We start from the raw sequence: 27113 nt of genomic DNA, 5'->3' as shown, positions 1-27113 counted from the left end.
CAAGAAGCCAAAACTTTTTATCATTGTTCTTAGTGTTCAACAGATATTTGGGGGGGCGGGGGGCTTCTGTTCCATGAGCCATAGAGATCCCCTGTGATGGGCTGGAATATAACTCCATATAGTCACTTGGCATTGGGCAAGGCCCCTACAAGTCACTTCTGAAGATATTCTCACAACCTATCAGGTAGGCTGAGAATGATTGTGAACCCTGACTGCAGACTGGATTAAATGGAAAAGTGCCTAAGACATTAAAACATGAATATGGGTATATCCATAAGGGGTTCCAAAGAGGATTAACTAAGGTTAGGAGAACACCGTGAAAGATGATTTTATCTCTCAACCTGAGATTCCAAGGGGAGATAAAACAGTTTTTAAGAAACTCAGCATACTTCCTTCACAGGGCAACTAGATTGCTTTGCCCTGCCTGCTGCCATGATGGACTGAAAATTCTGAAACTCAGAGCTGGATGTACCTTAACTCTCTTTTGGTTGTGTAGACCAGGGGCTAGTGGGATGGATCAGCAGATGAGGGTCTCTGCTGCCAAGGCTGACAAACTGAGTTGGGTAGTTTTCCATGGGGTAAATGTGTTCACACATATATAGAAAATTTAAACTAAGATCTTTTTAAGTAATAGCAGAGAAGTAGGATTATTGCTATGACTACCTGACGATATGGTTCCGAAATCTTTGGACCTAGTTTGTGGAAGAAGTATGAACAAGTTTGAAGATGATGGCTAGAGTAGCCTTAGAACAAATTCTATGAACAAAGCATAATGAGTGTTCTTGTGAGAATGTATATAGTAAGACCAACAGCAAAGGCTGTATTCATGGTTTTAGTAGGTTTGAGGTAGTGTGTGTTACACTGTGAGAGAGAACTTGTTTGTGCTTTACTCGTGGCCCTGGCCTTTGGGAAAGGCTGAAGTAACTGTGACAGACTAAATCTAGTAAAGAAAATTTCAAGGCAGCCCAGCATTGAGGCTATGGCATGGTTATTGCTGGCTGCTTTTAGTTAAGTTCACAGAGAGACTCAAGAGCAAAAAGCAGAGAAGAAAGACTTGGGAAAATGCAGTTTAGTTATAGAAGTTCATGAAAGTTGCAGCTTAGAAAGTCATAGTTTCACTGTCTCCTCGGACGTGGCTGAGCTGAAGCACGCAGCTGGGAGACTCCGCAGGATCCACAGCCCTGGGCATCTGCATGGTAAACTCTTCAAATCTTCAATTAAAAAAATGGGAAAGATAAATAATGGAAAGAGTAAAAAGGTTGAAGAGGCAGAGCCTCTGAAGAAAAAGTGCAGGACAGTCGTGCAGTGAATGGGAAGGTGGAGAATTTCCTGAAGAAATGTTGCTAATACGTGGGAACCAGAAGAAAATTTAGATTGTCCAGAATTAATTGAAGCATTTCTTAATCATCAAAAAGCTGGTAAAGAAAAAGATGGTACAAAAAGGAAATCTTTCTCTGACAGTGAATCTGATGATAGCAAATCAAATAAGAAAAGATGCTACTCTCCAAGGACCTTTGACAGAGGTCTTGATCCTGAACGAATAATCAGTGCCACAGACAGCAGTGGAGAAGTAATGTTTCTCATAACATGGAAGGACTCGAAAGATGCTGACTTGGTGCTGGCAAAGGAGGTGAATATGTAGAGTCCCCAGAGTGTCATCGTCTTTTATGAGGAGAGGCTAACTTGGCATTCTTGTCCCGAAGATGGAGCTCAATAATTGTTTGCATTTATATGTATTATATATGATATGTAATATCATATTGCATTTTCTATATTTGCATATATAATCTGGATCTTGGGTTTTGAATTACTAGTGTAAAAAAAAACAGCATTCTAATAAAAATTGAGTTTTTTCTGAAACTGTTTCTCCAACCAAGGACCATGTATGGATATAACCTAGAACCTTTACTCAGACGAAGTTCATGGTAGCTCAATAGCCAATTGGTTTCCCACAGTAAGAGGAACAGGGACTATCTCTGACAGGAACTCAATGGTAGGCTCTTTGACCTCCCCACCCCCCAAGGGAGGAGCAGTCCTGCTAGGCCACAGAGGAGGACTTTGCAGCCAGCCCTGAAGATACCTGATAAAACAGGGCCAGACGAAAGGGGAGGAGGTCCTCCCCAATCCGTGGACTTGGAAAGGGGCAGGGAGAAGCTGAGGGAGGGAGGGTATGATTGGGAGGGAATAAGGGAGTGGGATACAGCGGGGATACAGAGTTAATAAAATGTAACTAATAATAATAAACAATAAAAAATTAAAAAATTGAATTTGATATGCTGGTTTTGAAACTATTGACAGTAGTTAGGATATTTTTGGGTTTTGTTCTGCATCAAAAAGCACTGATTCCGGGGCTGGAGAGATGGCTCAGAGGCTTAAGAGCACTGGCTGCTCTTCCAGAGGTCCTGAGTTCAATTCCCAGCAACCACATGGTGGCTCACAACCACCTGTAAAGAGATCTGGTGCCCTCTTCTGGTGAGAACGTGTATATGCAGACAGACCATTGCATACATAATCAATCAATCAATCAATCTTAAAAAAAAAAAGGCACTGATTTCATTGAGCAAATAAGAGCTTTCTGTAGTTGCTTCCTTTAACAATAGACTATCTGGTACCATGTTGTATTTCTTCAGTGTTGAAGAACAGCATTTTCTTAAATGCTGGGGAGATTTTACAGTCATTACCTGGTCAGAACTTTTAAACTAGAACACAGAAGGACTTTTCTGGGGTTTTTTGTTTGTATGAGTGTGCACTCATGAAACACTTATGTAACTGGTTTTTTTTTTTTGTCTTGTTTTTTAATACTCAAAAGAACTAAAGATGAAAACACAAATTGATAATATTCCATCATTATGAACATTTTCCTGAAACCATAACCTTTCAAATTAAGCAGATTCTGTAATCGACTGGACAGTTTTTATTGGATAGTTTTAAAGCAATCACATCAGAATTTATGTACTATAACATAAATACAGTAGTTAATTTGCAAAATTTTGTACATACCAACTCCCCCTTCAGAACATGGAATTAGACAAATTAGTAGCATGATTTAATGACAAGACTTAAGCTGTGTGTGGTGGCACACGCTGTTAATCTTCGCCCCCTGGAGGCAGACAGACCTCTGATTTTGAGGCCAGCTTGGTCTACAGAGTGAGTTCTAGATCAGTCAGGGCATGTAAAGGTTTCTCTGGTGAGCCACTCCTTTGTAGAAAGTTAAAATCTGTACTGAAAGGTTATGATTCTTGGAATCTCTTTGCTGTGGAAATGGAATCACGGTTAGAGATGTTGGCAATTTAAGACCTGCTGACATAGTGAACAAAATTTGCCAATATCAGTTAATGACATCTATGCTTTTTCTTCACCCGGACTCATTTCAGTGTTTGGCTTAATGAGCCAGAAAAGTAACTTTGTAGTATTAGAATTTTATCCAACTGTATATTTACTTTATTGAAAATAATGGCTAATAGTGGTCAACAAATACTTTTATATTTCTTTCAAATAAAGAAAGTCTTAGTTTCCGAAAAATCATAGCTATTGAAAAGAAGCCAACTGGTTTTAACTGAGACAATAGGAAATACCCTTTGGTGTTGCAAGAACTGTTGAGGCCTCATTTACTTCAAGCTCAAGGGCATAAAAGAGTAAATTCACTTGAAAGAATTTCCTTCACTTGGATAGACCTGCCTCAGAAATGGTTTCCCCAGGCCCATTTCCCTCAGTAACCCAGGTACTCAGAGGCCACTACTACCAAGGAGGCCCATACATAGTCCTTTGTGGATGGATCAGGAACTACCGTGCAATGAGGGTTTTCCAAGGCAAGCAGAATCCAAGTTACCTAGAAATGGAGGTTTGTGCCCAGATTTCAAAGAAAGTCCAAGGAAGCCAGAAAATGAACAACAGGCTCAGGATTCCTGCATGCAGCTTCTGAGAGCATAGCTATGAGGACAAAGCTGATGATACATTGCTTACCCTGGGGCTGTGTGACCCAAGAGCTGGATGTAGATGTAAGATTTAATAATTTTCCATCTGGGTTTCAATTTGCTTTGATACCATGCTTCTTTCTTATGACCCTTTGGGAATGAGGATGTCTCCAAAATGTATATACTGCTTTATCTTGGCAGCATGTCATTTTCTATTTTGCTTTTATAGATACACAATGCTAAGGATTTTCCTTGAGTCTCACAATGACTTTTGCACTACAGATTTTGAGAATCCTCCAACAGTCACAACTATAAAGACTCCTGGATGCATTCTTTATTATGAGATACTCCTGGATCTTCGGGATTCAGGGGTTTGAATATGCAGTATCTCCCACAGCATCATGTGGTATGCTCTTGATCCCTTGGTACTGACACTATGTGAGAAGGTTCTGGAAGTTTTAGTAGAAGTTAAAAGAAGTAGGTTACTAGAATGTGTCTCTGAGGATTTTGTTCCTCTTCACAATGTGTGATTCCTGCCTTCAGGATGTAGAAAGCCCCTCCTACCACAAGCTCCAACTGCCATGATGCTCAATCTAAACACTCAGAAACAAGGAGATCAAACAATTTCTCACTGGTCTGATTTCATTTCTGTTGCTGTAATAAAATATTCTGACAAAACTCAACCTGAGACAAAGCAGCCCTGCTAGGGGAAAAGGATCTAAAGGCAGGCAGCAGCTGCTACTCCCATTGTAAGGGACCCACAAGGAGACCAAGCTGCACATCTGCTACATATGTGTAGGGGGTCTGGTCCAGCCCATGCATGCTCTTTGGTTGGTGGTTCAGTCTCTGTGAGCCCTCATGGGCCCAGGCTAGTTTACCCTGTAGGTCTTCTTGTGGTTTCCCTGACCCCTCCAGCTCCCTCAATCCACACCCCCCAACACCTATTCACTCTTCTAGAGTTTGGCTGTGGGTCTCTGCATCTATTTCCATCAGCTGCTGTATGAAGGAAGCTTCTCAGAAGACAGTTATGCTTTAAAGGCTCCTGTCTACAATCAGCAGAGTATCATTTCAATAGTGTCAGGGCTGGCTCTCTCCCATTGGGTGGGTCTCAAGTTGGGCAGTCATTAGTTGGCCGTTCCCTCAATCTTTGCTCCATCTTTATCCCTATACTTCTTGTAGGCAAGACAAATTTGGCGTAGAAGGTTTTATGGGTGTTTTGGTGTCCCCCTCCCTCCTCTGAAAGTCACACCTGGCTACAGGAGGTGTCAACTTCAGGGTACATATTCCCCCGCCGGTGCTGCTAGAAGTCTCAACTAGGTTCACCCCCATAGACTCCCTGTCCCAGAGATGCCCACCGCCAATTTCCATTCTCTCTCTGTCCTATCCTCCCACTCCCCCACTTTTCCTGCATCTGATCCCAACCACCTTTTCCTTCCCACTTCCTCTCTCACCCAGTTCCCTCCCTCCATCTACATTAGATGTCTATTTTATTTCCTGTTCTGAGTGAGATTCAAGCATCTTCCTTTTAGACCTCCTTGTTACGTGGCTTCTATGGATGGTAGCGTGGTTATCCTGCACTTTATGGCTGATATCCACTTATAAGTCGGTACATACCCTGCATGTCTTTCTGGGTCTGAGTTACCTCGCTCAGGATGATATTTTCTAGTTCCACCCATTTGTCTACAAATTTCATGATGTCCTTTTTAATAGCTGAATAGTAATTCATTGTGTAAATATACCACATTTTTTTTTATCTGCTCTTCATCTGAGGGACATCTAGGCTGCTTCCAGTTTCTGGCTAGTAGCAATAAAGTTGCTATGAACATAGCTGCAGGTCCTCTGCAAGAGCAGTGGCTTCTGAGCCATCTGTACAGCCTCAGCCTGTGGTTCAGACCCATTGCTGATTGTGTGCACATTCATGCCTGTACAAATGAGTGCACTCAGACTTTCTTGCTTTTTTTCTATGCCTGACAATTCCTTACACTACATGTGGGCAGGGGCTAGTGCTCACCTTGCTGAGGAGGGGACACATCTTTCTTAATTTTTAAATTTTTGTTATTAAACCTTATTTCTTCAATGTACATCCCAAGAGCAGGCCCCTCCCTCCTCTCTCCTTATCCTACCCTCCCACCCTCTTCCCCTTTTCTCCCTTTCCCCCCTCTTATTCTTCTCAGGAAAGGAGAGGCCTCCCTACCACCCTGTATCAACCCTCTCCAGAACATCAAGTCACATTACGTCTGAGCACAACCTCGTCCACTGAGGTCAGGCAAGGCACCCAGCTAGCAGGAAGTGATCCAAAAGCAAGCAGCAGAGTCCACATCAGAGACAGACACTGTTCCACTTGCTGTGGGTTCATATGAAGACCAAGCTGACCATCGGTTACCTATGTGGAGGGGCTTAGGTCCAGACCATGCATGTTCCTTAGTTGGTGCGTCAGTCTCTGTAAGCCCCCGTGGGTGTGGGCTAGTTGTCTGTTTGTGGGGTAGGAGACACACCTTTGAGCACACATTCTGACAGTCACACATCAGGCTCCCATATGCAGAGATTCCTATTTGTCAAGAGAACCTTTATTTCAGTGGCCCGATCTGGGATTGAGGAAGGTCCCTGAGAATGGAGCAGAACACTTTCTGGCTTCCGTAGCCTCCTCTGTGTCAATGAGCATGTCAGCCAGCTGGATGACCACACAGTGTGTGCAGGAGGACTTCACTCCTACTGTACTCACCCTCAGGGGCTCGTGACATGGGAGGCTGCACCTCTAACACAGACTCACTTTCTTGCCAGAGGAAATCTGCAAGTCGGTTCCTCGGGGCAGCAGCCCTGTCCCATCATCTTCTGGGCTATGAGTGTTCTGTAGCGACTTCCAACAATGATGACATTTTATCTGCTCCACTGAAGATCTGGCCATGGTGAATGATCAGGAAGGGACTGGTCATGACTCCTTGCCAAGTTCCCTGGGGACCCTGGGCTGAGCAGTATAAAGGGCAGCTGATTGAGGCCCCAGCACAGCCTCCTCAGCCTGCCAAGCGACCCGCTGGGCACCTGTGTGCACACACTCTGGAGATGAAGGCTCTGTTCCTGAGCTTTGGCCTCGGCCTCCTGGCTGCCCTGCAGGCCCAGACCTTCCCCACCGTGGATGAGAATCAGGATGTGAGGCCAAGATGGGAAGGGGCTACAAGTGGGTTTATGGTAGGCAGGGGCCTGAGGTTGTTGGTTGGAGGCCCCATTCCTCCTCCATCTAAAGAGACACTGTTTTAGAGTCAGGCTTGAACCCCTACTCTGAAGGACTATCAGATACAGCACAAGGAATCTAGTCAGATGGTTCTGGGTGCAGGGAGCTGGAGGAGTCAGGGTCCTGCCCTCTTCACTATTCTCTGGGAGTGCAGGGCTCTGTGATAGTGTCACAGTGGCAGAGTTTGCAGACCACACCGCTGTGGCCCTGGTAGTGCCAGTTTATTTACTGGGTTGGTAGAAGGGGTGCCTAGCAAACGCTTCATGTGTCTAGAAGGTGGGAGCCAAGGTGGAAGCAGGGGCTAGGGAGTTGGAGCAGTCCTAGGTTCTTCCTGAGCCCTCATGGTCAGGTCCTTCTCCAGGTGACAGGAGTGTGGTATTTGAAAGCTACAGCATCTGACAAGAAGATTCCTGACAAGAAGCTCGGCTCTGTGTCTGTGGCTTCCATGTCCATCAAGACCTTGGAAGGGGGCAACCTGCAAGTCAATTTCAGTGTCCTGTGAGTCTGTGCCAGCTGAGATGGTACCATTCTTCTTGACCTTTGCTTCCCTCAGCAGGAGATCTGGGCGCTGAGCTGGGGGCCCCAGTCAGACCCAGGAACTCCCAGTACCAGGGGCTTTGAGGGCACCAGTAGCACTGAGGGTGCCTCAGCTCACAGAGGACCAGGGCATGGTATGTGGTCCAGAGAAAATAGCTCTGCTGCAAGGGGACACCCAATTTCTATTCTGACAGGACATCCTTTGCCAGTGACCGAGGCCCATGGGGAAGGGCTTTACTCCCAGACCCAATGTGAGCAGAGTCTGGGCTTGCTCACCCCCTGACCCCTGGAGTAAATTTCTGCTTGGGAGAGAGGCAGAGAGGCAGAGAGGCAGAGACCAGGATTTCAGAAGGACCAAGAGTGTGCACAGGACCCAAAGAGAAAGCTTATCATGCTCTGCATAGACGCTGTAAAATCTCAGCCTAGTCCAACCTGTGTGCTCTGTCACCCGTGTGATGCCCATCTGTGTATTATCTCACCTGTGTGACCTCTCACCTGTGTGACCCCATCTGTGTACTCTATCACCTGAGTAACCTCTCATTTGTGTAGACTCTCACCGGTGTGACCTCTCACATGTATGCTCTATCACCTGTGTGACCTCTCACTTATGTGACCCCATCTGTGTATTCTATCACCTGTGTGATGCCCATCTGTGTGCTCTATCACCTGAGTGACCTCACATTTGTGTAGACTCTCACCTGTGTGCTCTATCACCTGTGTGACCTCACATTTGTGTAGGCTCTCACCTGTGTGCTCTATCACCTGTGTGATTTTCATCTGTCTACTCCATCACCTGTGTGCTCTATCAGCTGTGTGATTTCCATTTGTGTACTCCATCACCTCTGTGACCTCACCTGTGTGCTCTGTCACCTCGGTGACCACTCACTGGTCTGACCTCACATCTGTGTAGACTCTCACCTGTGTGGTCTCACACCTGTGTGACCACCCATCTGTGTGGCCTCTAGCTTTGTGTCTTTTCTCACATCTTGGCTCCTGCCATCTTAGTGGCCCCTGAACAACACGACACTGTCTGTGCTGTCTTCCTGCAATCTGGCATTTGTGCAGTTCCTGACATGGTGGGTGCCCTGGAGCTTGCCCTTTGTTCTTCCCCATCTCCTCCACACACGCCCATCCCACTCACTGAAGATTTCCCTCATTTGTCCAGATGACAGTGATGTGGTTCTAGTTCCTAAATATCTCCAGAGACAGAGAGTCAGCCATGGGAGCCACCTATCCACACAGGGGTTAGGAGGGAGGGTTTTGCTTCAGACAATGTCCACAGACCAAGTAGCCCAGGCTCCCCAAGAGAGAGAGCAAGAAGCTGTCGGGGGTCCACCCAGCAGGTGGCAGGACACACAGTGGAGCCACTGTGGCAGCCAGGGGATGGAACATGTGACTCAGGAGGCCTGCTGGTAACACAAACAGGACTCAGTGAAGCCTGCACTTCCTTGCCCATCTTGAAACACAGGCAACTGTTGGCCACATTGTCCATGCTGCCAGCAAGGGAGGTGTGTACCTGGGCAGTGTGTCTCACAGACCTTCTCTCTTCCAGGATTGCAGGACAATGCCGGGAGGTGAGCACTGTCCTAGAGAAGACAGATCAGCCTGACAAATACACCATCCGTGAGTCTCTGAGCCTGTGAGGGCTGCACCAAAACTCCCTTGATATGTTTGAGGCCAGTGTGACCCTCCCAGAGTGCTCCGGGGCCTGAGCACTCATTCTTCCTTCAATTCCTGTTAATACCCATGGTCACTCCCAGGAGGCACTTTTCCTTACCGATGCTAACGGCTGACACTAAACACTACATTGAGTGTGGTAGATTTGTCTCTAGCAGAGAACTGACTGTTTTCTTAGTTGGGATTACTGTTGTGGTGAGGAAAGGGCTTATTTGTTTATACTTCCACATCACTCTTCAACATCAAAGGAAGTCAAGGCAGGAACTCAGACAGGTGAGGGGAAGAGAGGTGATGCAGAGGCCATGGAGGAGTGCTGCTTACTGGCTTGTTCCTCAGTGGCTAGCTCAGCCTGGGTTCTTGTAGAGGTTGATCTCACTCACGATGTACCGGGTAACCCTCCATCAATCACTGAGAAAATTTCCCACAAGCTTGGCTACAGCCTGATTTTATGGAAGCATTTTCTCAGTTGGGCTCTCCTCCTCTCTGATGACTCTAGTTTCTTGTAAAGTTGACATAAAACTAGCCAAACAAGACAACTAACCATAAATGCCCCATGGGCTCTGGCTGTACTCATGGTATAAGTTGGAAGGGGACTGTATTTGACCCCAGAGGCAGATCCTTCTGTATGACAAAAAGTCTGGGGACATGGCCATCTCTCATGTGCATGGCTCCCATGGAAATGGAGGGTTCCTGTAACCAAAGCTCTGGGATGGTGAAGAACCTGGGTCAGAAAGCCCTGAGCAACTGGGATGAAGTCAGAGTTGAGAGTGCCAGGCCACCCTTGTTGGAGGGTCAGGGCCTTATTGAGGACCGTGTCACTGTTCCTCTGCAGAGGGGGGCAAACAAGTGCTCTACATCATACCATCTGCAGTGGAGGAGCACTGCATCTTCTACCACGAGAGCAGCATATATGGGCATCGTTTCCGAATGGCCAAACTTGTGGGTGAGTCACATTGTTGTGAGATGGGCCAAAGACACATGGGGTGAAAGGTGCCTTGCCACCGTTGGGGTTCCAGCTGGAAGAAGGATGAGTGTAGACACAGGAGCCCGCAACTAAAGTCCAGCCCCGACCACAGCTGGTATCAGCGTCCTTCTTGCCTAGAGATGGAAATCCCAGAGCCTCTCCAGCTCTCCCTGAGCCTAAGTACTTGTTCATAAAGAGCAGAGAGACAGCATGGAGCCCTCACACCCAAGGGTGATATATCTCTCCAGCGTGAGACTGGTCACACTGCTCTCAGCTGCCCTGAGAGAAACTAAGTGAGCTGAAGGCAAGGTCAGATGGGATGGGGGGTGTACTCAGTGTTCTGGTCCTCCTCTCTCACCAGACCCTCCATAGGCTTCTGAAATCAAGGCCCCACATGGGTGCACAATGTCTCCCTCTTCACCCCAAAGTTGCTTTATCCTCTGTGCTGGGAAGGAAACTTTATCAGCTCTCCAGCTCTGTCCCTAACACCATTTTCCTTCTGGCCTCACCTATAGGCAGAGACCCTGACTTCAACCAGGAGGCCCTGGAAGATTTTCAGAACGTTGTAAGAGCTGAAGGTCTCAACGCAGAGAGCATCTTCATCCCCAAGCAGAGCGGTAGGAAGCAAGCTGGCATTTTCTCCCACCCTTATGCAGGGAGGGCCCGAGTCACTCAGGACAACAGGCTGCCTCTCATCCAGCGTTGTCCTTTAGGGGTGGGCAGATGTTGGCTGATGGAGGGGCTGTGGGTTTCTGACTGAATTCCCTGGGTCTTTGGAATCATGTTTTTTATTTTCTTTTTTTTTTTTTTCTTTTTTTCTTGGACAGAAAGCTGCCCTCTAGGAAACAATTAAGGTAAGTGACCCAGTTTCTGGGCACACTTGAGGCTATCCTGGTCCTGGGGTCAACAGGGTTTCAGGAGACAACACCTTCTAACCCTGAGGAAAGAGACCCTTCCCTACCTGTGCAGACAGGTATGGCCTGTGCTACTGGAATGTACTCTACCTCTCAGCATTTTGCTCATGTTTCTTTCATGGGTGTTGTCTCCTGAACATGAGAAACCTGCTCTCACTGATACTCTACAGTTGGCTTGCAACTGGAGAGAACCCCTCTCTCTGTGCATCTCCTGCTTTACTCTGCAGAAGAGAAAGCCCTCCTGTGCCCCTCCCTTTCGGTCAGTCACCATGCTGACTCCATTTAAGGCATGGATTGCTTTAAGAATGTGGCAGCCATGTCTGGGGTTTAGCAGCACTCCTGGGTTCCTATTTCCTGTGCAATTTTTGGGAGATATGTTCAGAGAATTGCCCAAGCCAACCTGCCCAGGCATGGGAGGAGCCAAAGTCCAACAGCATCCTTGTCCTCCCTTTGCCCTGCTCTTGCTCTGAAGTCACCTGTGCCTTCTTCACACATGGGCATGGGGAATTGTGGGAATTCAGTTTGGGGGTATGGTGGGGTAGGGGAGAATGACCTTTGCCTCTGGATCTGGTGAATGGAGCCCCTGCCATCCCAACATTTCCCCCCTGCATGACTTGTTTTGGTTCCACTGACTCTCCTTCTTTCCACAGCAGGGATGCATGGCTCCAGGTCTGCCTCAAAGCTTTGCTCTGCTTTGCCTAGACCATCTGAGCACAGGACACAGAAGGCACTCCTTCGCTGCCCCTTCTGGATTCACCCACCCTTTCCCTCTGCCTTCCTCTCCCCTGCTTCTCCATAAAGAATTTCATCATTCCTTGGTGTCTCTGTGTGTCTGTGTGTGGGTGAGGGGAGTTAAGCATGATGGTTTCCCATGTCCTATACCTTGGGGTTGTTTTAGAGGAGGTGGAGTGGGGAAGTGGCTTGGCTGGATGGGTGCTCCTTCATGGTGTTTTTTTTGGGGGGGGGGACAAAGGACATGAAGGACTGAGTGCAGGAGTGAAAAGTTTTTGTTACCCATGTTGGGGTTTTTTTGGGCAAAGGGCATGACAGGCTAAATGCAGGGGTGAAAAGTTCTTGTTCCTCTGTTGCCTTTGTAACTGCTGCTTTGTGTCCTGTCATAGCCAGGTGGTGGATGTGATGGGAAGAGTGTAAGGATGAGTGTACGGGGCTCCAGGCAGAAGTGATGTCCTCAGCAGAATTTATGGACTGGTGGTCATTACTTGGAGACAATGACAGAAGTGTGGGAGGTGAGGCCACCTTTCAAGGCACAGGCATGTCACAGAGATATTAAAATAGGGGCCCCTCTACTGGAGGTCAGGGCAGTGTCATGACTTCCCTCTGCATTTCTAACACAAGTCCTGCCCACGTGGAAGTAGCCTACCTCTAGGGAATATCGTCAGTACAATCTAACATCATGAGTATATTTCCCCAATGTTACTCTAGGGAAATCTCTAAGTTCTATAATAAATCAACTATACTTACAGCCTCCTTTCTCCTGGAGGAAGAGAAAACTCCCCCATATTTTCTTGGATACCATAATACCCAGGGAATTTACATCCTGTCAGTAATGGCCATCTCCTTTATCCCTTTCCTTGCATTTCCTGCCAAATCAATGGCTAACACAGAAAATGGCTCAGTACATCTGTTATCACTGTAATCTTCCCTTCCGGGCATCAGTCTTCTCCTAAGCTACAACACTCTTCTCTCTCAACCCACCATCCCTCAAACACGTCATGGACCAGATAATGCAATTTGTTGAGCCAAGTCAGCAGTTCATAAAGGGCTCAATTCGGCTGGTTAAAAGATGCACCAAACCTGCCAGAAAAGAATTCCAAAAGATTGCCTTGGCCACAGAAATAGGATTTGCCATCATGAGATTCATTGGCTTCTTTTGAAACTGAGCCATATTTCCATTAATAGCATTACTGTGGGTGGCTGAGTGCTCTCTCATCGTGGGAACTAGTGAATAAATGAGAGTGTGACGAGCTCATGAAGTAAAAAGCTGCCTGTGTGCCTTGTGTTTTTCTTTCCTTTCCTCTTCCCTATGAGGTTTTCTATTTCTAAATTAAAATAATTTCAAAATTTAAAAAGAAAATCTTGCCTTGTCCAAGGACAATTATCTGAGCACATCTTCAATTTCATCTGTTGTCATCCACAGCTGGGGCCATACAAGTACCATAGTCTTTTTACAATTTTGTTCCTGCACCTTGACTAGTTTTTGATCTCTGTGTTAATTTCCAACTACTGCATAAAGACATTTCTCTGAGGAGGGTTGAGAGATACACTATGGGTATAGACTAGACTAACAGTATATCCTTCTGCAGAATATTAACACTAAGTTCTCCCTTAGGATCTAGGACTGTTTAGCCACAGACCCTGATATCAGTGCCAGATAGGAGTTTCTCCTCTTGGAACAGGACATAAATCTAGTCAGAAAGTGAGTTGGTTACTCCAATGACATTCATGCCATTACTGCTGTAGGTAGCATGAGCAAAGTGACTGGTTACAGAGCATTAAAAGAGGCAGGATCCCTCACCCATAACACTGCAGGCAACGTTTTTGTTTTGTTTTGTTTTATAGAACAACTGATAAAAACAATAGGCTCCTTCAATGCTGTAAAGAAGCACCTTATATTTTGGATCTTTGTGGAAGTGTTTATCCTATCTATAGATTTTCTGGTGGAATGTATAGGATCTTTGTAATATAAGGTCACAACATCTACAAATGAGGGTAATTTTCTTACTTTTTATTTATATACCTTTTATTTCTTTCTTTTGTCTTATTGTTCTAGCCAAGTCTTTGAGCACTATATTGAAGAAGAGGGCAAAGAGTGGGCACCATTGACTTGTTTCAGATTTCAGAGGAAATCCTTTCTTTCTTCCACATTTCTATGATGTCTGCTATATGTTTCTCATATATAATCACGGCTGTGTTGATGTATGTTCTCTCTATTTTTGGTGTCTTCAGAGCTTTTATCATGAAAGGATGTTGAACTTTGTCAAATGCTTTTTGGCTTCAATTGAGATATGTTCTTTCTGTCCTTAAATCTTTTTTTGTTTTGTTTTGTTTTGTTTGTTTGTCCTTAAGTCTTAATGTGCTGAATTACACTCAATAATTTGTGTCTATTAAACCATCCTTGCATTCCTGGTATATGATCTTCTAAATGTGTTCTTTAACTCAGTTTGTAAGATTTCCATTTAGAATATTTTCATCTATATTCATTAGGTAAATTATACTATAGATTTTTCTGTGTTGTGTCCTTCTTCAGTTTTCATTATCAGAGTGATACTGGCTGTACTGGCTAGTTTTATGTCAACTTGACACAAGCTAGCATCATCTGAGAGGAGGAAGCCTCAATTGAGAAAATGCCTTCATAAGATTGGGCTGTAAGCAGATAAGCCTGTAGGGCATTTTCTTAACTAGTGGTTAATGGGGAAAGGCCCAGCCTATTGTGGGAGGTGCCACCCCTGGGCTGGTAGGTGCAGCTTCTATAACAAATCAGGCTGAGCAAGCCAGGAACAGCAAGCCAGGAACAGTACTCACTCCTCCTGGCTCCAGGTTCCTGCCCTGTTTTGAGCTCCTGTAATGATTTCCGATGATGATGAACATGAATGCTATGGAGTGTAAGCCCAATAAATTCTTTCCTCCCCAGCCTACTTTGGTCATGGTGTTTCATCACAGCAATAGAAACCCTGACTAAGACACTGGCTTTGTGAAACGAGAGTGGCAGAGTTCCCTCCCTGTCTGCTTTATGGAGCAGTTTGAGCAGCAATGGTGTGATCTTTGCTGACTTGGTAGAATTCAGCAGTGAATCCACCTGATTCTGAATTTTCCTCTGTTGGAAGTCTTTTTGTTGCTATTTCTATCTCAAAAGCTATTAAGAATCTTGTTTATATTTTTATTTAATTTTGGTAGGTCATATGCATTAGAGAATTTATCCCTTGTTTCATTTTAGGGAAATACGTTTTCAAAATACTTGTGGAGAACTCATTGGATTCATTGGACTCCTATGGCCATCTCCTCCTTTTTCATCTCTAAGTTTGTTAACCTCAGCACATTCTCCCTGCTACCACCACTTTTATGTATTAATGTATGTATGTCAATTTTTTAAGAATAAACATTTTTCTTATCTTTTTTTTTTCAAAGTCTATTTCATTGATTTCAGCCCTGAATGTAACTGATTCTTGCTTTCTACCACTCCGGGTTTAGATTGTTTTCCTAAGACCTCAAAGTGAATTGTTCTGCAGTGTATTTGAATTTTTCCTAGTCTCTAATGTAAGCATTAATTGCTATAAACTATCATGTTAGAACTGCATTAGTTATGTCCCAACAGCTGGTTACTTCCAGCGTGTTTCTGCTACTGTTGTAGCCACGGGCATATCTTCCTACCCCGGTTATTGCAGCTCACAGCTGGGTAATACTATTGAAGAGTACTACCTTTCAAACAAAGCAAAAATAGCACAAATGTAGGAGGGAGAAGTCATGGGGTCAAAAAAAAAAGAAGAAAACAAGAAAGAAAGGAAAAATATTATCCCTAAATGGAAAAAATATCTGAACAAATTAGATGAATATTTGAACATAAGAAACAAATTAAAACATAAATGTTTAAAATACACTACAAAAAAAGTCTTGTTTAACATGTAGGGAGAAAAGGGAATCGCATGGCAGAAGACAAAAGAAAAAGAAATACAAGCCAAATATGAATTACGGGAGCATCTTCCTTCTCGATCCTCAGAACCTAGAGAGTGCTAGCTTCATACATGCAGGGATGGGGGCTAGCTGGACTTGTCTCTCCTGCATCTGATGCTATTGCTAAGTGCACTAGGCAGATTTCTGGTGTCTGCCGTGGCTGTCTTCACAGCAGTCAGTTTCATTCTCGGCCTATCAGGGGCCTCTGCTGGCCACACTTAGCTTTGTATTCTGTGGTCTAGACAGATCCTCTCACCTTCTTGACACTCCCCAGATTGTACCTTCTGAGCTGAGTGAAGAGCATTTCCAAAGTGTATTAGTCGCTCCGACAAAATACTGTGACCAAAAGCAACTTAAGGAAGAAAGGGTTTATTCTAGGTTATGGTTCCGGGGGATAAGATTCCATCATGGCAGGGAAAGTGCAGCATGGTGGCAGGAACAGGAAGCAGAGATCACCTTTCATCCACAGAGAAGAAGCAGATAAAGAGAACGGGAAGTCAGATGAGGTTGTAACCCCTCAAAGTCTGCCCCCAGGAGCTATTTCCTCCAGCAAGGTGCATCTCCTAAAGGCTCCATAAGCTTCCCAAATGGTACCAGCAACTGGGGAACAAGTGTTCAAATACATGAGTATGGGGAGTATTTCTCATTCAAACCATCACTCTTAGTCAGTTGGAGTGGAGGAGCAGCCACAACACTGAAATCCTGCCTTTACTTTAAAGACCTCATGGGTATAAATCACCCCCAGAAGGAAGCCATTTTGGATACTGTCTTAGCTAAAGTTACTGTTTCTGTGATAAAAACACCACAACCAAAGCAACTTTGGGAGGAAAAGGGGTTATTTGACTTAAACTTCCATATCACTGTTCATCATTGAAGGAAGCCAGGACAGGAGGAACCAAGAGGCAAGAGCTGACGCAAAGGCCATGGAGAGATGCTACTTACTGGCTTGCTCTGCCTGCTTTCTTGTAGAACCCAGGACCACCATCCCAGGGATGGCCCCACCTACAATGGGCTGGGCCCTCCCCCATGTAAATGCCTTACAACTGGATCTTCTGGAGGCATTTTCTTGATTAGTTTCCCTCTTTTCAGATAACTCTAGCTTGTGAAAAGTTGACATAAAGCTAGCCATCTCAGGTATCATGCATAACCATGGAACTTCAGAGTTCTAGGATATCACAGACAGGTAGTTCCAGAATTTGCTTATGAGCTGGCCTCAGATGCAGACCTATCAAAACTCTATGGTAATTCTCAGTTGATGAAATCTGTTCCCACCACCTATGACTGGACTAGCTCTCCTTATGTTCTTTCCAGCCTATACCAGCCTCCTGTCACCACTTTGACAAACTTGTCCCCTTCTGTTCTCCAAAACTACCTCTCTGGGCCTCTACTCTGCTTTCAGTAGAGCTGATGAATGTGCCTGGCCACATGTATCACAAAGTCTGAGAGGCCCAGGCTTTGTGGAATTTGCTTTATGAGTAAGACCTGCTCACTGGTTAGTGCCTAGAACTCTGTGGATAGATGTGCTCTGTTCTCTTCCTATTTAGTCTGTGTTAATCAAATGCTCACTCACCTGAAGTTCACTCGAAGCTAAGGGAGATAGGAAGGGGCCAGGAGAAGACAGGCTTCATGAAGTCCTGCCTCTGTGACTCACGTCCTCTACCTATGCCTTCTTTTCCACAGGTTCACTATCAACCAACTACACATTCAAGTTTCAAATTCCTCCTGACATAAAAACACTAACTAAGACAGGGTCCTTGGGACTGATAACACCTGGAAATGCCCTCCCAGACATACACAGTTGTGCTTTATTAGTCACACAGGTGTCTCCGGTCTTATCAAGTTGACAATTAAGATTAGCTGTCACGTGGAGACTCAGGGATGGTGTAGTGTAGATGTGTAGATGATGTAGTTGGGTGCTGATCATCGCACCTGTATCTTGCCCAAAGGAGTTCTGCCTGAAAAATGTAGCAGACAACCAGGGTCCCAAGCTGCTGGTTCCTGGGCCATTTCCACAGCGCTCTCTCTCCTTGCACTATATACCTCTAGGTAAGTCACAGGCTTCTGAGGACTCAGAAAGAAACATGGGGGAGGCTGGAGAGATGGCTCAGAGGATAAGAGCACTGATTGCTCTTCCCAAAGGTCCTGAGTTTAATTCCCAGCAACCACATGGTGGCTCACAACCATCTAAACATGAAATCTGGTTCCCTCTTCTGGCGTGCAGGTGTACATGCTAACACACATTGCATAAGTAATAAATAAATAAATCTTTAAAAAAAAAAAAAGAAAAGAAAGAAAGAAACATGGGGGCAATATTTGTGTAGTCATCATTTTACAGAAAGAAAGGAGTCCCAAATGTACAAGCCCAGTGAAAAATATCAAGAAAAAATGAAAAATTCTCCTGCTACTGGCTGAGAGAGCTGACGATCTCAGTTCATCTCTTGTTCATCTCAGAATGATCTCTCGTTCATCTCTTTGCTTTCCACAAACTCCTCAAAGATCCTCATGAACCCCGGCTCTGTAGCCAGGCTGTGACCTATAGACACACAGGGCCATACAGCACATAAGGGGGTGAGGCAACAGGACAGGGACTCTACCCAGGCTGTCATTCACATCTGCTCCAGGAGCCTCTGAGCACTGACAAGACACAAGCTGCTATCTCAGGGGAGCCCAGAGATGGGGCCTTCTCAAGCTAAACCTTCTGAGGAGAGTAGCCTTCAGGCTCAAGCAGAGGTGTTTATGCATGTTTGGACATAAGCATTTCAGTAGATAAACCTTCTGCAAAGCTGACAGACCAGACCCTGGAGGCCCCTTCTCCCTGTTATCTATATGAAAGAATTCTCACCTGCCCCAACCTTAGTGAGCAGAGGAAGGATATCAAAGATCCCACCCTATTCAGGCTCCTGCTGATGGGACAAGTCAGGGTTTGCCTGGGAGATGGGAGATCAGAAGGTGGTGAGAGAGAGACCCACACACGAATCACCCACCAGGTTCTCCTTGCAGAATCCCACCCTTCTTCTAAGCTCCTCCTAGAGAACATGTGACCTCAGGGGCTCCCTGCATTCTTGTTGGCCCCAGCCCCTCCCCATGGAGACTGACCTGTAGTATCAGAGGCTACACACTGGGCACCTTCTGGCTGACAATGTATACACCAACCCCAAGAAAAGTCCAAGGCCTCTGCACAACATAGTCACACCCTGAACTGATGCCACTTGGTATGGAGTGTTGTCCTGCAGGGAATCTGGGAGGTTGGAAGGAAAAGAGGAAATGAAGAGAGAATCTACAGAGCACTGAGTGACTCTGAGGTTCAGGCTCATAAGCTGATAATGGTGGGTGTTTCTGCTCCTGTCTTCCTGTTTCGAGCAAAAATACCACACAGGCTGGGCATAATGGTGCATACCTTTAATCCCAGCATTTGGGAGGCAGAAGTAGGCTATATCTGAGTTCGAGGTGAGTTCCAGGACAGCCAGGGCTATATAGAGAAGCCCTGTCTCAAAAACAAAAAAGTGGGTTCTGCTCTTCACCCCCACCCCTGCTGTACTCCTACAGAAGGTAGACAATGAAGGCTCTACCCCTGCCCAGAAATGAGCACTACACTGGGAAGTCCCTGCCACGCCACTGACCACCAACCCAGAGCATGGCAGGCGGGCCTCCTATACAGAGCTCACTGTCTCTGTGGGCATCATTCCATGATCCTGGAAGTAGCCTGGCATGCTACCAAGATATGGAATGACAACCTAAGTTTGTGGATCTTTAGGAGGTGAGGGAGCCTGAGAAACACAGAATGAAGAGCAGAGACATAGCACTCAAGTGAGGTTCATCCTGAATTCCAGACCCCTGAGTTTGTTTCTGCCAAATGTGAAGGGTGGCAGCTGGACTGCTTTCAGGAACAGATGTGTTTCCTGCCCAGCAAGTTGTATACTACTTTCTAGAAGCTAGAGGGGGAAACTTCCCTGAGCACACCATCAGAGATAGAAGGAGCCACGCAAAGATGTACCAGGCTGGGGCTGAAGTAGGGATAGAGACAGAAGGGTCTCAGTGAAGGCTGGAGGGATCTGAGACAATGGAGGATCAGGAGTCCTGCTCGTGGCCAGCTCCTCAATATCAGGAGAGAGAGCCATGCAAACTGGGGCAGGCATCTCCTGAGAGGGGCTCTAATCGAGATGCTTTGAAAAGTCAGCATCCTGGTTTAAAAGGTTGAGACAGAAGAACAGAAACTGGGGGAAAGGAGACAATGTCTCTAGAAATGATCAGTCATGGGCAGATAGCTTGTGCACTTCTTAAATAACCTTGGTCACCCTGGTGAGGTATGACCAGACCAAGGGTCCAGTGCCTGCCACCTTCCCCTAATGGCTCCGGTTTCTCTAAATAACACACCAACTTTTTTTGGAACCAAGTGACAGTGTTGCCACTGTCCCCACAGGACAGGACAGTCATGGTGGTCTCAACTTCATAACCCCCCAACCCAGACTCAGTTTCAGCTTCTACCCTGTTCCTCATGCCCTGCATGCCCAGGGCTTCAGGGCCATGGATGAGGCCTAAGACCACTGACACCTGTCTCTTTTTAAGGACACAGGGGCGATCCAAATCAGGTTTTGAGGGTGGAAAGGATAGAGAGAGAAGGTGGGGGCTGCAGGACTAGGGAGTCAAGAACATCACAAGCAACTGTGCACTTCCTTGACAGAGGCAGGAGGACTTGGCTCCCCAGTGGAGGCCCACAACTTTAAGACGGATGGTCCCACAAGCCAGAACTGTCACTAGAGGGAGTCAGGGGACCTGGACACTGGCCTTGATTCTGGACCTGTTGGACCAGGTCATCTTAACCTCAATGATCAGGGAAACTACATCCAACCTCTGCTATCCATCATTGGCAAGTAAATGGATGGTTGGTTGCCTCCATCCAGGGCCTTATGTCTTATCATAAAACACACTGCAATATTGTAAAGTCAAAATTCTAGGAAATCCAGTTTTATGTAGCTAGTCAAGCATGATCGATCCTTTTATGGGAAATAAAAATTCTGACTATGGGCTGCAGAGATGTTAACAGCATCTGTTACTCTTAAAGAGGACCTGAATTCAACCCACAACACCCATTTGGTGACTTACAATTATCTGTAAGTCCAGTTCCAAGGGACCCGCTGCTCTCTTCTGACCCCTGTGGGCACCAGGCACACATGTGGTACTCGTGCATACAGAGAGAAGCTTGTCTGAAATGCAGATGCCAAAAAGAGGAAGGAAGCGGGTTCCAGGTCACAGGTGTAGAAAGACAGGCGGAGACAAAGGGCTGAGGCCTTCCAAAACCATTTCTTCTCTTATGGGCACCTCCCCAGAAAGCCTAAGACACTGAACTGCACTTGGGGACCCATTAGCACCTACTCATTTTCCAGACAAACATCACCAAGGATGTAAAAGAAGGCACTCCACTGACATGTGCCTGCAAATCTGATCATCAGGACTTTGACTCTTACCAAGTCCAGGAATCTGACCTTGGACACCTGGGTCCCACCCTCACCACTCCAGAGAGATGTCACCTCCCCAGCAGTAGCAGGAATTGGCAGAAGTTCCTTGGGTCCTAGGGCAGAAAGCAGCAGCGGTTAGCCTAGAGGTCAGCAAGAGTAGCTTTGTGGTTCCCGGGTCAGCTCTGTGTTTCACTCTCTGCCCTCTGGATGTTGTGATCACTGGGTTTGGATAGAAGGAAATGCAAGGTATTAAATATAAGAATTGTCTTCTGTGGTGCTTTTGTGCTGAGGAACCCTTCTTCAAGGGAAAATGCTATCAAAGTGGGAAGTGCCCCAGCTAGGGATCTGGAGTGGGCCAGATGGCGAGGACTGCCTCTCAAAAGCCATCAGCTCAGCCCTGGTCCTGAGGTGCTCCCTAAAGCCCCTGTTCCCGCCTAAATCAAAGTTGCCACACCTCCCCCACCAAGACCTTCCAGCATTATATGCATTTGTCCCGCTCCTCTCCAAACCCCTTCCCTGGGTGTCTGGCATGACCCAGCTGCTGTGCCCCACTGTGGGCTGAGTTCTTCCCTTTCCCCTCCAATGCCCTAGCTCCTACATCCTCTGTCCACTCACAGGGATTCTGCAGACCTTGCTGGCTGTTTCCCCCAGCCTTCAGCCCAGCACTTACAACTGTTAATCCCATCTGTCCAAAATTTTAAGCCAGATTTGAAGCAAACTTTAATTAAATACTGACCAGAAAGGATGGACTCTAGCAGGTCCATCTCTGTGTTCTCAGAAAATGGCCACAAGTCACACCTTGCAGCGGCTTGAAAAGGTAACCCCCACAGGCCACCATATTTCCTATCAGGTCCAACTAGGGGTGAGCATATGTCCTGACAGACTTCCCACCTACATATTTCCCGCCTACCCCCAATCAGAGGCAAGCACACATCCTGATGTATTATTCACCCACACACCTCCCGCCCACAGTGATCAAGAACATTAGGTGCAGATGGGTCAGACAAACAGGAACACATTTTTAACTGTCTTAACTGCAAACAGAACCCTTAACCTGCAAGATATATTTTCCCTGATTTAATATCACAATAACGTCCTAGAAGCCTCCATCTACCAAAACTGCCTCTTCTTTCTTCCTCCAAGTATTTTGCACAGGTCCAGAAGAAAGGCCATTCACTGAGCCCCTGATGGTTCTCTGGTCCTTTCTTCATCCTTCTATCTGCTCACAGACTTTCTCCCATGGAGCAACTGCATCTTCTTGCACCTTTGAACCTGTGAGCATGTAAGACATATGTGAGTCTGTGTGTGTGAACATACAGCCTGTCTCTGCCCAAACGCTGGCCCCACTGATGCCATCTGTGGTGGAGAAAGGCCCTGAAGTCTCAGGGCCGCTGCAAGGGAGGAAAACAGCCACCATCACCACCCTCAATAACTGCCAGAATAAGTTGGGCTGCAGTGGCTCCCAAACAGAACAGTGGCAGCAACTCCTGGGGGGAAGTTAGCTCAGGCTGGTCCAGTGATGGTGAAGTCATACAGGTGGGACTCCAGTACCAGGCTGCAGTGCCAGACTTAGACTGTACCAAACTGGCAGGGCACAGTGAGACAACCTTGGCATGCTGGTCTAGTCACCTCATCAGAATCTTTTGGAAGCAAAACTGGACGAATACAACGAATACAATATAACCTGGCTCCATGGCAGCTCATCAGATTGAGCCACCAACCAAACAGCACGCATGGGTTGGACCTATGCCCCCGACACATATGCAGCACGTGTGCAGCTTGGCCTTCATGAGGGTCTCCTAACTATTGGCTGTGTCTGACTCTGTTGCCTGCCTTTGGATCCCTTTCCTCTAACTGTTTTCTTGTCTGGCCGCAGTGGGAGAGGGCCCCCCTGGTCCTGCTTCAACTTAATGTGCCAATTGATACACATGGGTGGGGGCCTTCCCCTTCTCTAATGAGAAGGGGAGGGGAAAATGGAGGGAGGAAGGGAGGAAGAGTGAGAATGGGGCTGGGAGGAGAGGAGGGAGGGAGCTGGAATTAGAATGTAAAGTTCATTAATTAATTATTAGTTAATTGATTAATAATTAGTTGATTAATTAATAGAAAAGTTTGATGGTAGAATAGAGCCTTACTGACTTCCAGAGGTCATTTTAAAATGCAGCACATGCTGGACTCTGGAAGCACAGCTTCTCATATACAAGTCATGAGGAAATACGGGCAAGATTTTCAGGCAATCTCAGATGTAACTGGGAACAAGTCAGTTGTTCAGGTGAAAAGCTTTTTTCTAAATTATCGGTGCCACTACAACATAGATGGAATTTTACAAGAATGGGAAGCAGAATATGGTAAAGCCCAGTGGGCTCAATACCCAAAAACCGGTTAAGATGGCTCTATCAAGATCCCCCAAGAAAAGGAAGAGGCTGCCTTTGCCCTCGGTGTAAGATATGCCTCTGCTTTGAGGAAACTGCTGGTAGCTTTCAACACTTGGTGTGGACAACGTGACATCCAGGTAGCAGGTGTTACCCAGCACCACCTAGCCATCTGCATCACACCTCTGGAGACAAGCAGCCATTACAGAAAATAAAAATAAAAAAGGACATCTGCCTTGATTCTTTGCTCATTCCTCCATGTTGGTGTGGCTTCCCAGAGAGCTCTGTTGCCTCTCATTCTGCCTAAGGGCTGGGGACTCACAGCCTGCACACCTCCCTTGAGTCTGGAGAGACTGACCCCAAGCACCATCAATGCCAAATCTCCCAGTTAACAGCTTCAGAACGTGGTCGGGAAAGGTCCACTCTGTCCCTGTGTGTCCCGCAGTTTCTACTTTGTGCATAGTGTAATTCTCAGAAGGCCCTGTAGGCCTTCTAGAAATTTTCTCCTCTTCTTTTCTGAAGCTGCCACCTAAGTAATATCATGCTTCTTTGGAAATCACAATCCATTGGACAACCACGTCGTAATCTTTATCATCCCAAGCTTCCGGATACAGCGCCTGTTGCCCTAAACTGAGGGAAAAGCTATGGTTTATAATCAAGTAATCAGGCAGCTCCCTTCCTCTTTCTCCCCTAACTCTTTCCCTTTCCTCCCTTCCCAAGTAGTAAAAGCTCATTTGCAGCAACTGTCGATGGACATTGTAGCTTAATGGGAACATGGACCTCAATTCTTTCTGCCTCCAACCTTCATTCAGCATTGTAATGCCTGGATGTGGGTGCACTCCATCTCTTCCTGATTCCCTAGCTACTATGTTCATCCCCCAACTCCAAGAGGCATGGTCCATACACACTGTACTTGGTGCCTGTACACTTGGAATTGGTGCCTTCTCCTTCTGGCAGCCATTTTATCAATCCATTTTCTGCTCAAATGTCTTCTTAAAAGCTTATTGCTTGTCAAAGATATTATCATTGGAGTGTAGTGATAGGGAGAATATCTGTAGAGTCAACTAAGTACAGACTGTAAATGTCAGATCAGCTCAGCAAGAGATATTAGAGAAGCCAAAAATGGTTCTCTAAATGCCACACACCTTAGCTCTCACCCTCTTTGTGTGGCTGGCTATTGTATGTCATTCCATGTGTCCTTTTGCATCATTTGTGTATCAATGTGATCACACAAACATCAACCCTCTTCTTTTAGCAGCAGATAGAACAGAAAAGTGATGGATGTGTTGTTCAGTGAGACCAAGATGAAAAGAATCAATCTACAGAATGAAGTGTAATTCCATTTGTTTGGGCTGGGAACAAGCAAAGATTTCTAATAAATTCTGAGAGTTCCAGAATTACTTTTGCTCTCATACCTGACTGCATTCTAGCATCTATGGCCAGATGAGACTGCACTAACCATGTGGAGATACATCTTTTGTTGTTGTCTGGAACATTTGAATACTTTTTATCTGCATTCATTGCTAAAAAGAAAAGAAAGTAGATGATTTAAGGTATGAACAGAGTTCTTAATTTAAAATACGCAATTAAAAGTTTGATGTTTTGACTCCTAAGCACTTCTTTTTTACTTTTAAGTTAGCTGACCTTCTTTTTAGAAAGAAGCTATAGACATATAGATTGGCAGTAGGGTGTACATTGTTTTTAGAAGGCTGGAGAAAGGTCATTTCCAAGGTACTTTCTTCATCCTGACCCACACCAGCTGCCCAGTGATCAAGAAAAGGTTGTGGAGAAATGCCAGGGCACAATCCGCAGTCCCTACCCAGGTACAGGTAACAGAATAACATTAGTAACAAACCAGCTTTTCTTTGTGTTTTTATCATCACCCTGCTGTGTAGCTGAAAGGGGAGCATGGGACAGGGTCAACCTACCCTCTGTGTATGGCTCACGGGGGCACTAAGGTCTGTGATAAAGCCCAGCTCACCTCGCTTTTTGCATCCTCCCTCCAGTGAGCAGAAGCAGTGCAGTTGGCTGCTACAATGGCTTTCTCGATCTGCCGGTGGCTCTGTATCTGTCTTTGTACCCAGGCTACTTTCCATAAGATTTGTTTCCTCTCCACGGTGATTAGGCTTGTTGATCATGTTGGATGGTGTGACAAGCAGAGGGGCTGTGCCAAGCACAGGTTCATTCTGTCCTGCCCCTTTCATAGCTGGCCTCCAGCCACGAAGTCAGATGTCAGTGTGATGATGACCAGAGTCACTGATTTTGCCTTTTTTCTTCAAGGAAAAGAGACATTCTGTTTTCATTTGATGAAGGGGGGAAAGTAGTCTTTGCCTGGCTGCTGTTGTAACAGTCTTCATGTATTGAACCTTTTTATGGCACAGTCTGCAGTGATGTACATCCAAGAAACCACTTGGCTTTCTGCGATGGTGGCTCTGGGCTTGATCTGTGTCTGTTCAACATGTCAAAAATTAGGGTCATCAGCAGGTTAAGTTTGGAAGATGACGCTTTTGATGGAATGTCACCTAAACTTTGTGTTCTTAAAAACTATCAACGTGAATTACATCATTATGTATTTTGTGGGAAAATCTTCTAACTATAAATTATTGTGCAAAATATAGTATCATGGACATATATAATAGTCTAGCTTTTAGTTTAGAGATCCCTAAAGATATAAACTGTATTGTGTAGACAGTGAAAGTTTGTTTTATGTAATTTCACGTAGACATGTAAAGTGTTTAGTCCTTTCTCTTATCCACTGATACACCCTGCTTCTTGAACGTTGTGTTGGCTGGTCAGCAGCAGTGATCAACATTAGTAGCTCTTTACTGGGGTCCCTGTGCCTCAGATCCGCTCAGTGTCACAGTTAGGTGCTGTGTCGGCAAGAGCAGAGGTTCCTGTAGCACACCGCTGCCTCTTTGTCATGACATCTCCCTAAAGATGGTTTTTGATAGTTTTTATAAGACCCACTCAATGATGGTCATAAACCTTAATCAAAAAATAGTGAAAAAGCTGACTGCGGTGGACTAATTAAACAGTCGTTCTCTGTTTATATACAGTTTCCTTGGCACCACACACCACTCTAAGGGAGTTCATTATCACTTTAAATTTCAACTATACCCTGATTTTGTTTTTCTAAATATCAGATGTGTTACTGGTATGATTGCACACCCAACAGCCCATTACATTAACTGGATCCTCATTTCCATGTAAACAAAGGAAAGTCAGAACAAAGCGGTCTTCCTCTCATGTCTGTCTTGTTTGTACACCTAGTAACCCAGGATGGAAGGCTTCAGTATAAAGTCAGCGTTGCCTCAGATTGACTAACGGCAGTTAGGTCACCTGAGTCTTGTGATGGTGTGCCATG

General features: G+C 45.7%; 1 protein-coding gene and 2 pseudogenes across 1 annotated transcript; all 3 read left to right on the top strand.

The window, feature by feature from the left end:
- The first annotated feature begins 1213 nt into the window (after positions 1-1213).
- On the top strand, positions 1214-1717 carry LOC110550829 (chromobox protein homolog 3-like; annotated as a pseudogene).
- A 5257-nt stretch (positions 1718-6974) lies between these two features.
- Positions 6975-11174, top strand: LOC110550841 (von Ebner gland protein 1-like). Its single transcript, XM_060390578.1, has 6 exons — positions 6975-7061; positions 7505-7641; positions 9233-9303; positions 10190-10300; positions 10837-10938; positions 11149-11174. Exons 1-6 carry the CDS (start codon positions 6975-6977, stop codon positions 11172-11174), a joined length of 534 nt encoding a protein of 177 aa, XP_060246561.1.
- Positions 11175-12968: 1794 nt separating this feature from the next.
- On the top strand, positions 12969-13174 carry LOC110550828 (protein transport protein Sec61 subunit gamma-like; annotated as a pseudogene).
- The last annotated feature ends 13939 nt before the right edge of the window (positions 13175-27113 follow it).

Source organism: Meriones unguiculatus, chromosome 8 (assembly GCF_030254825.1).
Source record: "Meriones unguiculatus strain TT.TT164.6M chromosome 8, Bangor_MerUng_6.1, whole genome shotgun sequence".
Taxonomy (NCBI): Eukaryota; Metazoa; Chordata; class Mammalia; order Rodentia; family Muridae; genus Meriones; species Meriones unguiculatus.
Note: the sequence above shows the minus strand (reverse complement) of the source record. Positions and strands in the feature narration are given on the sequence as shown.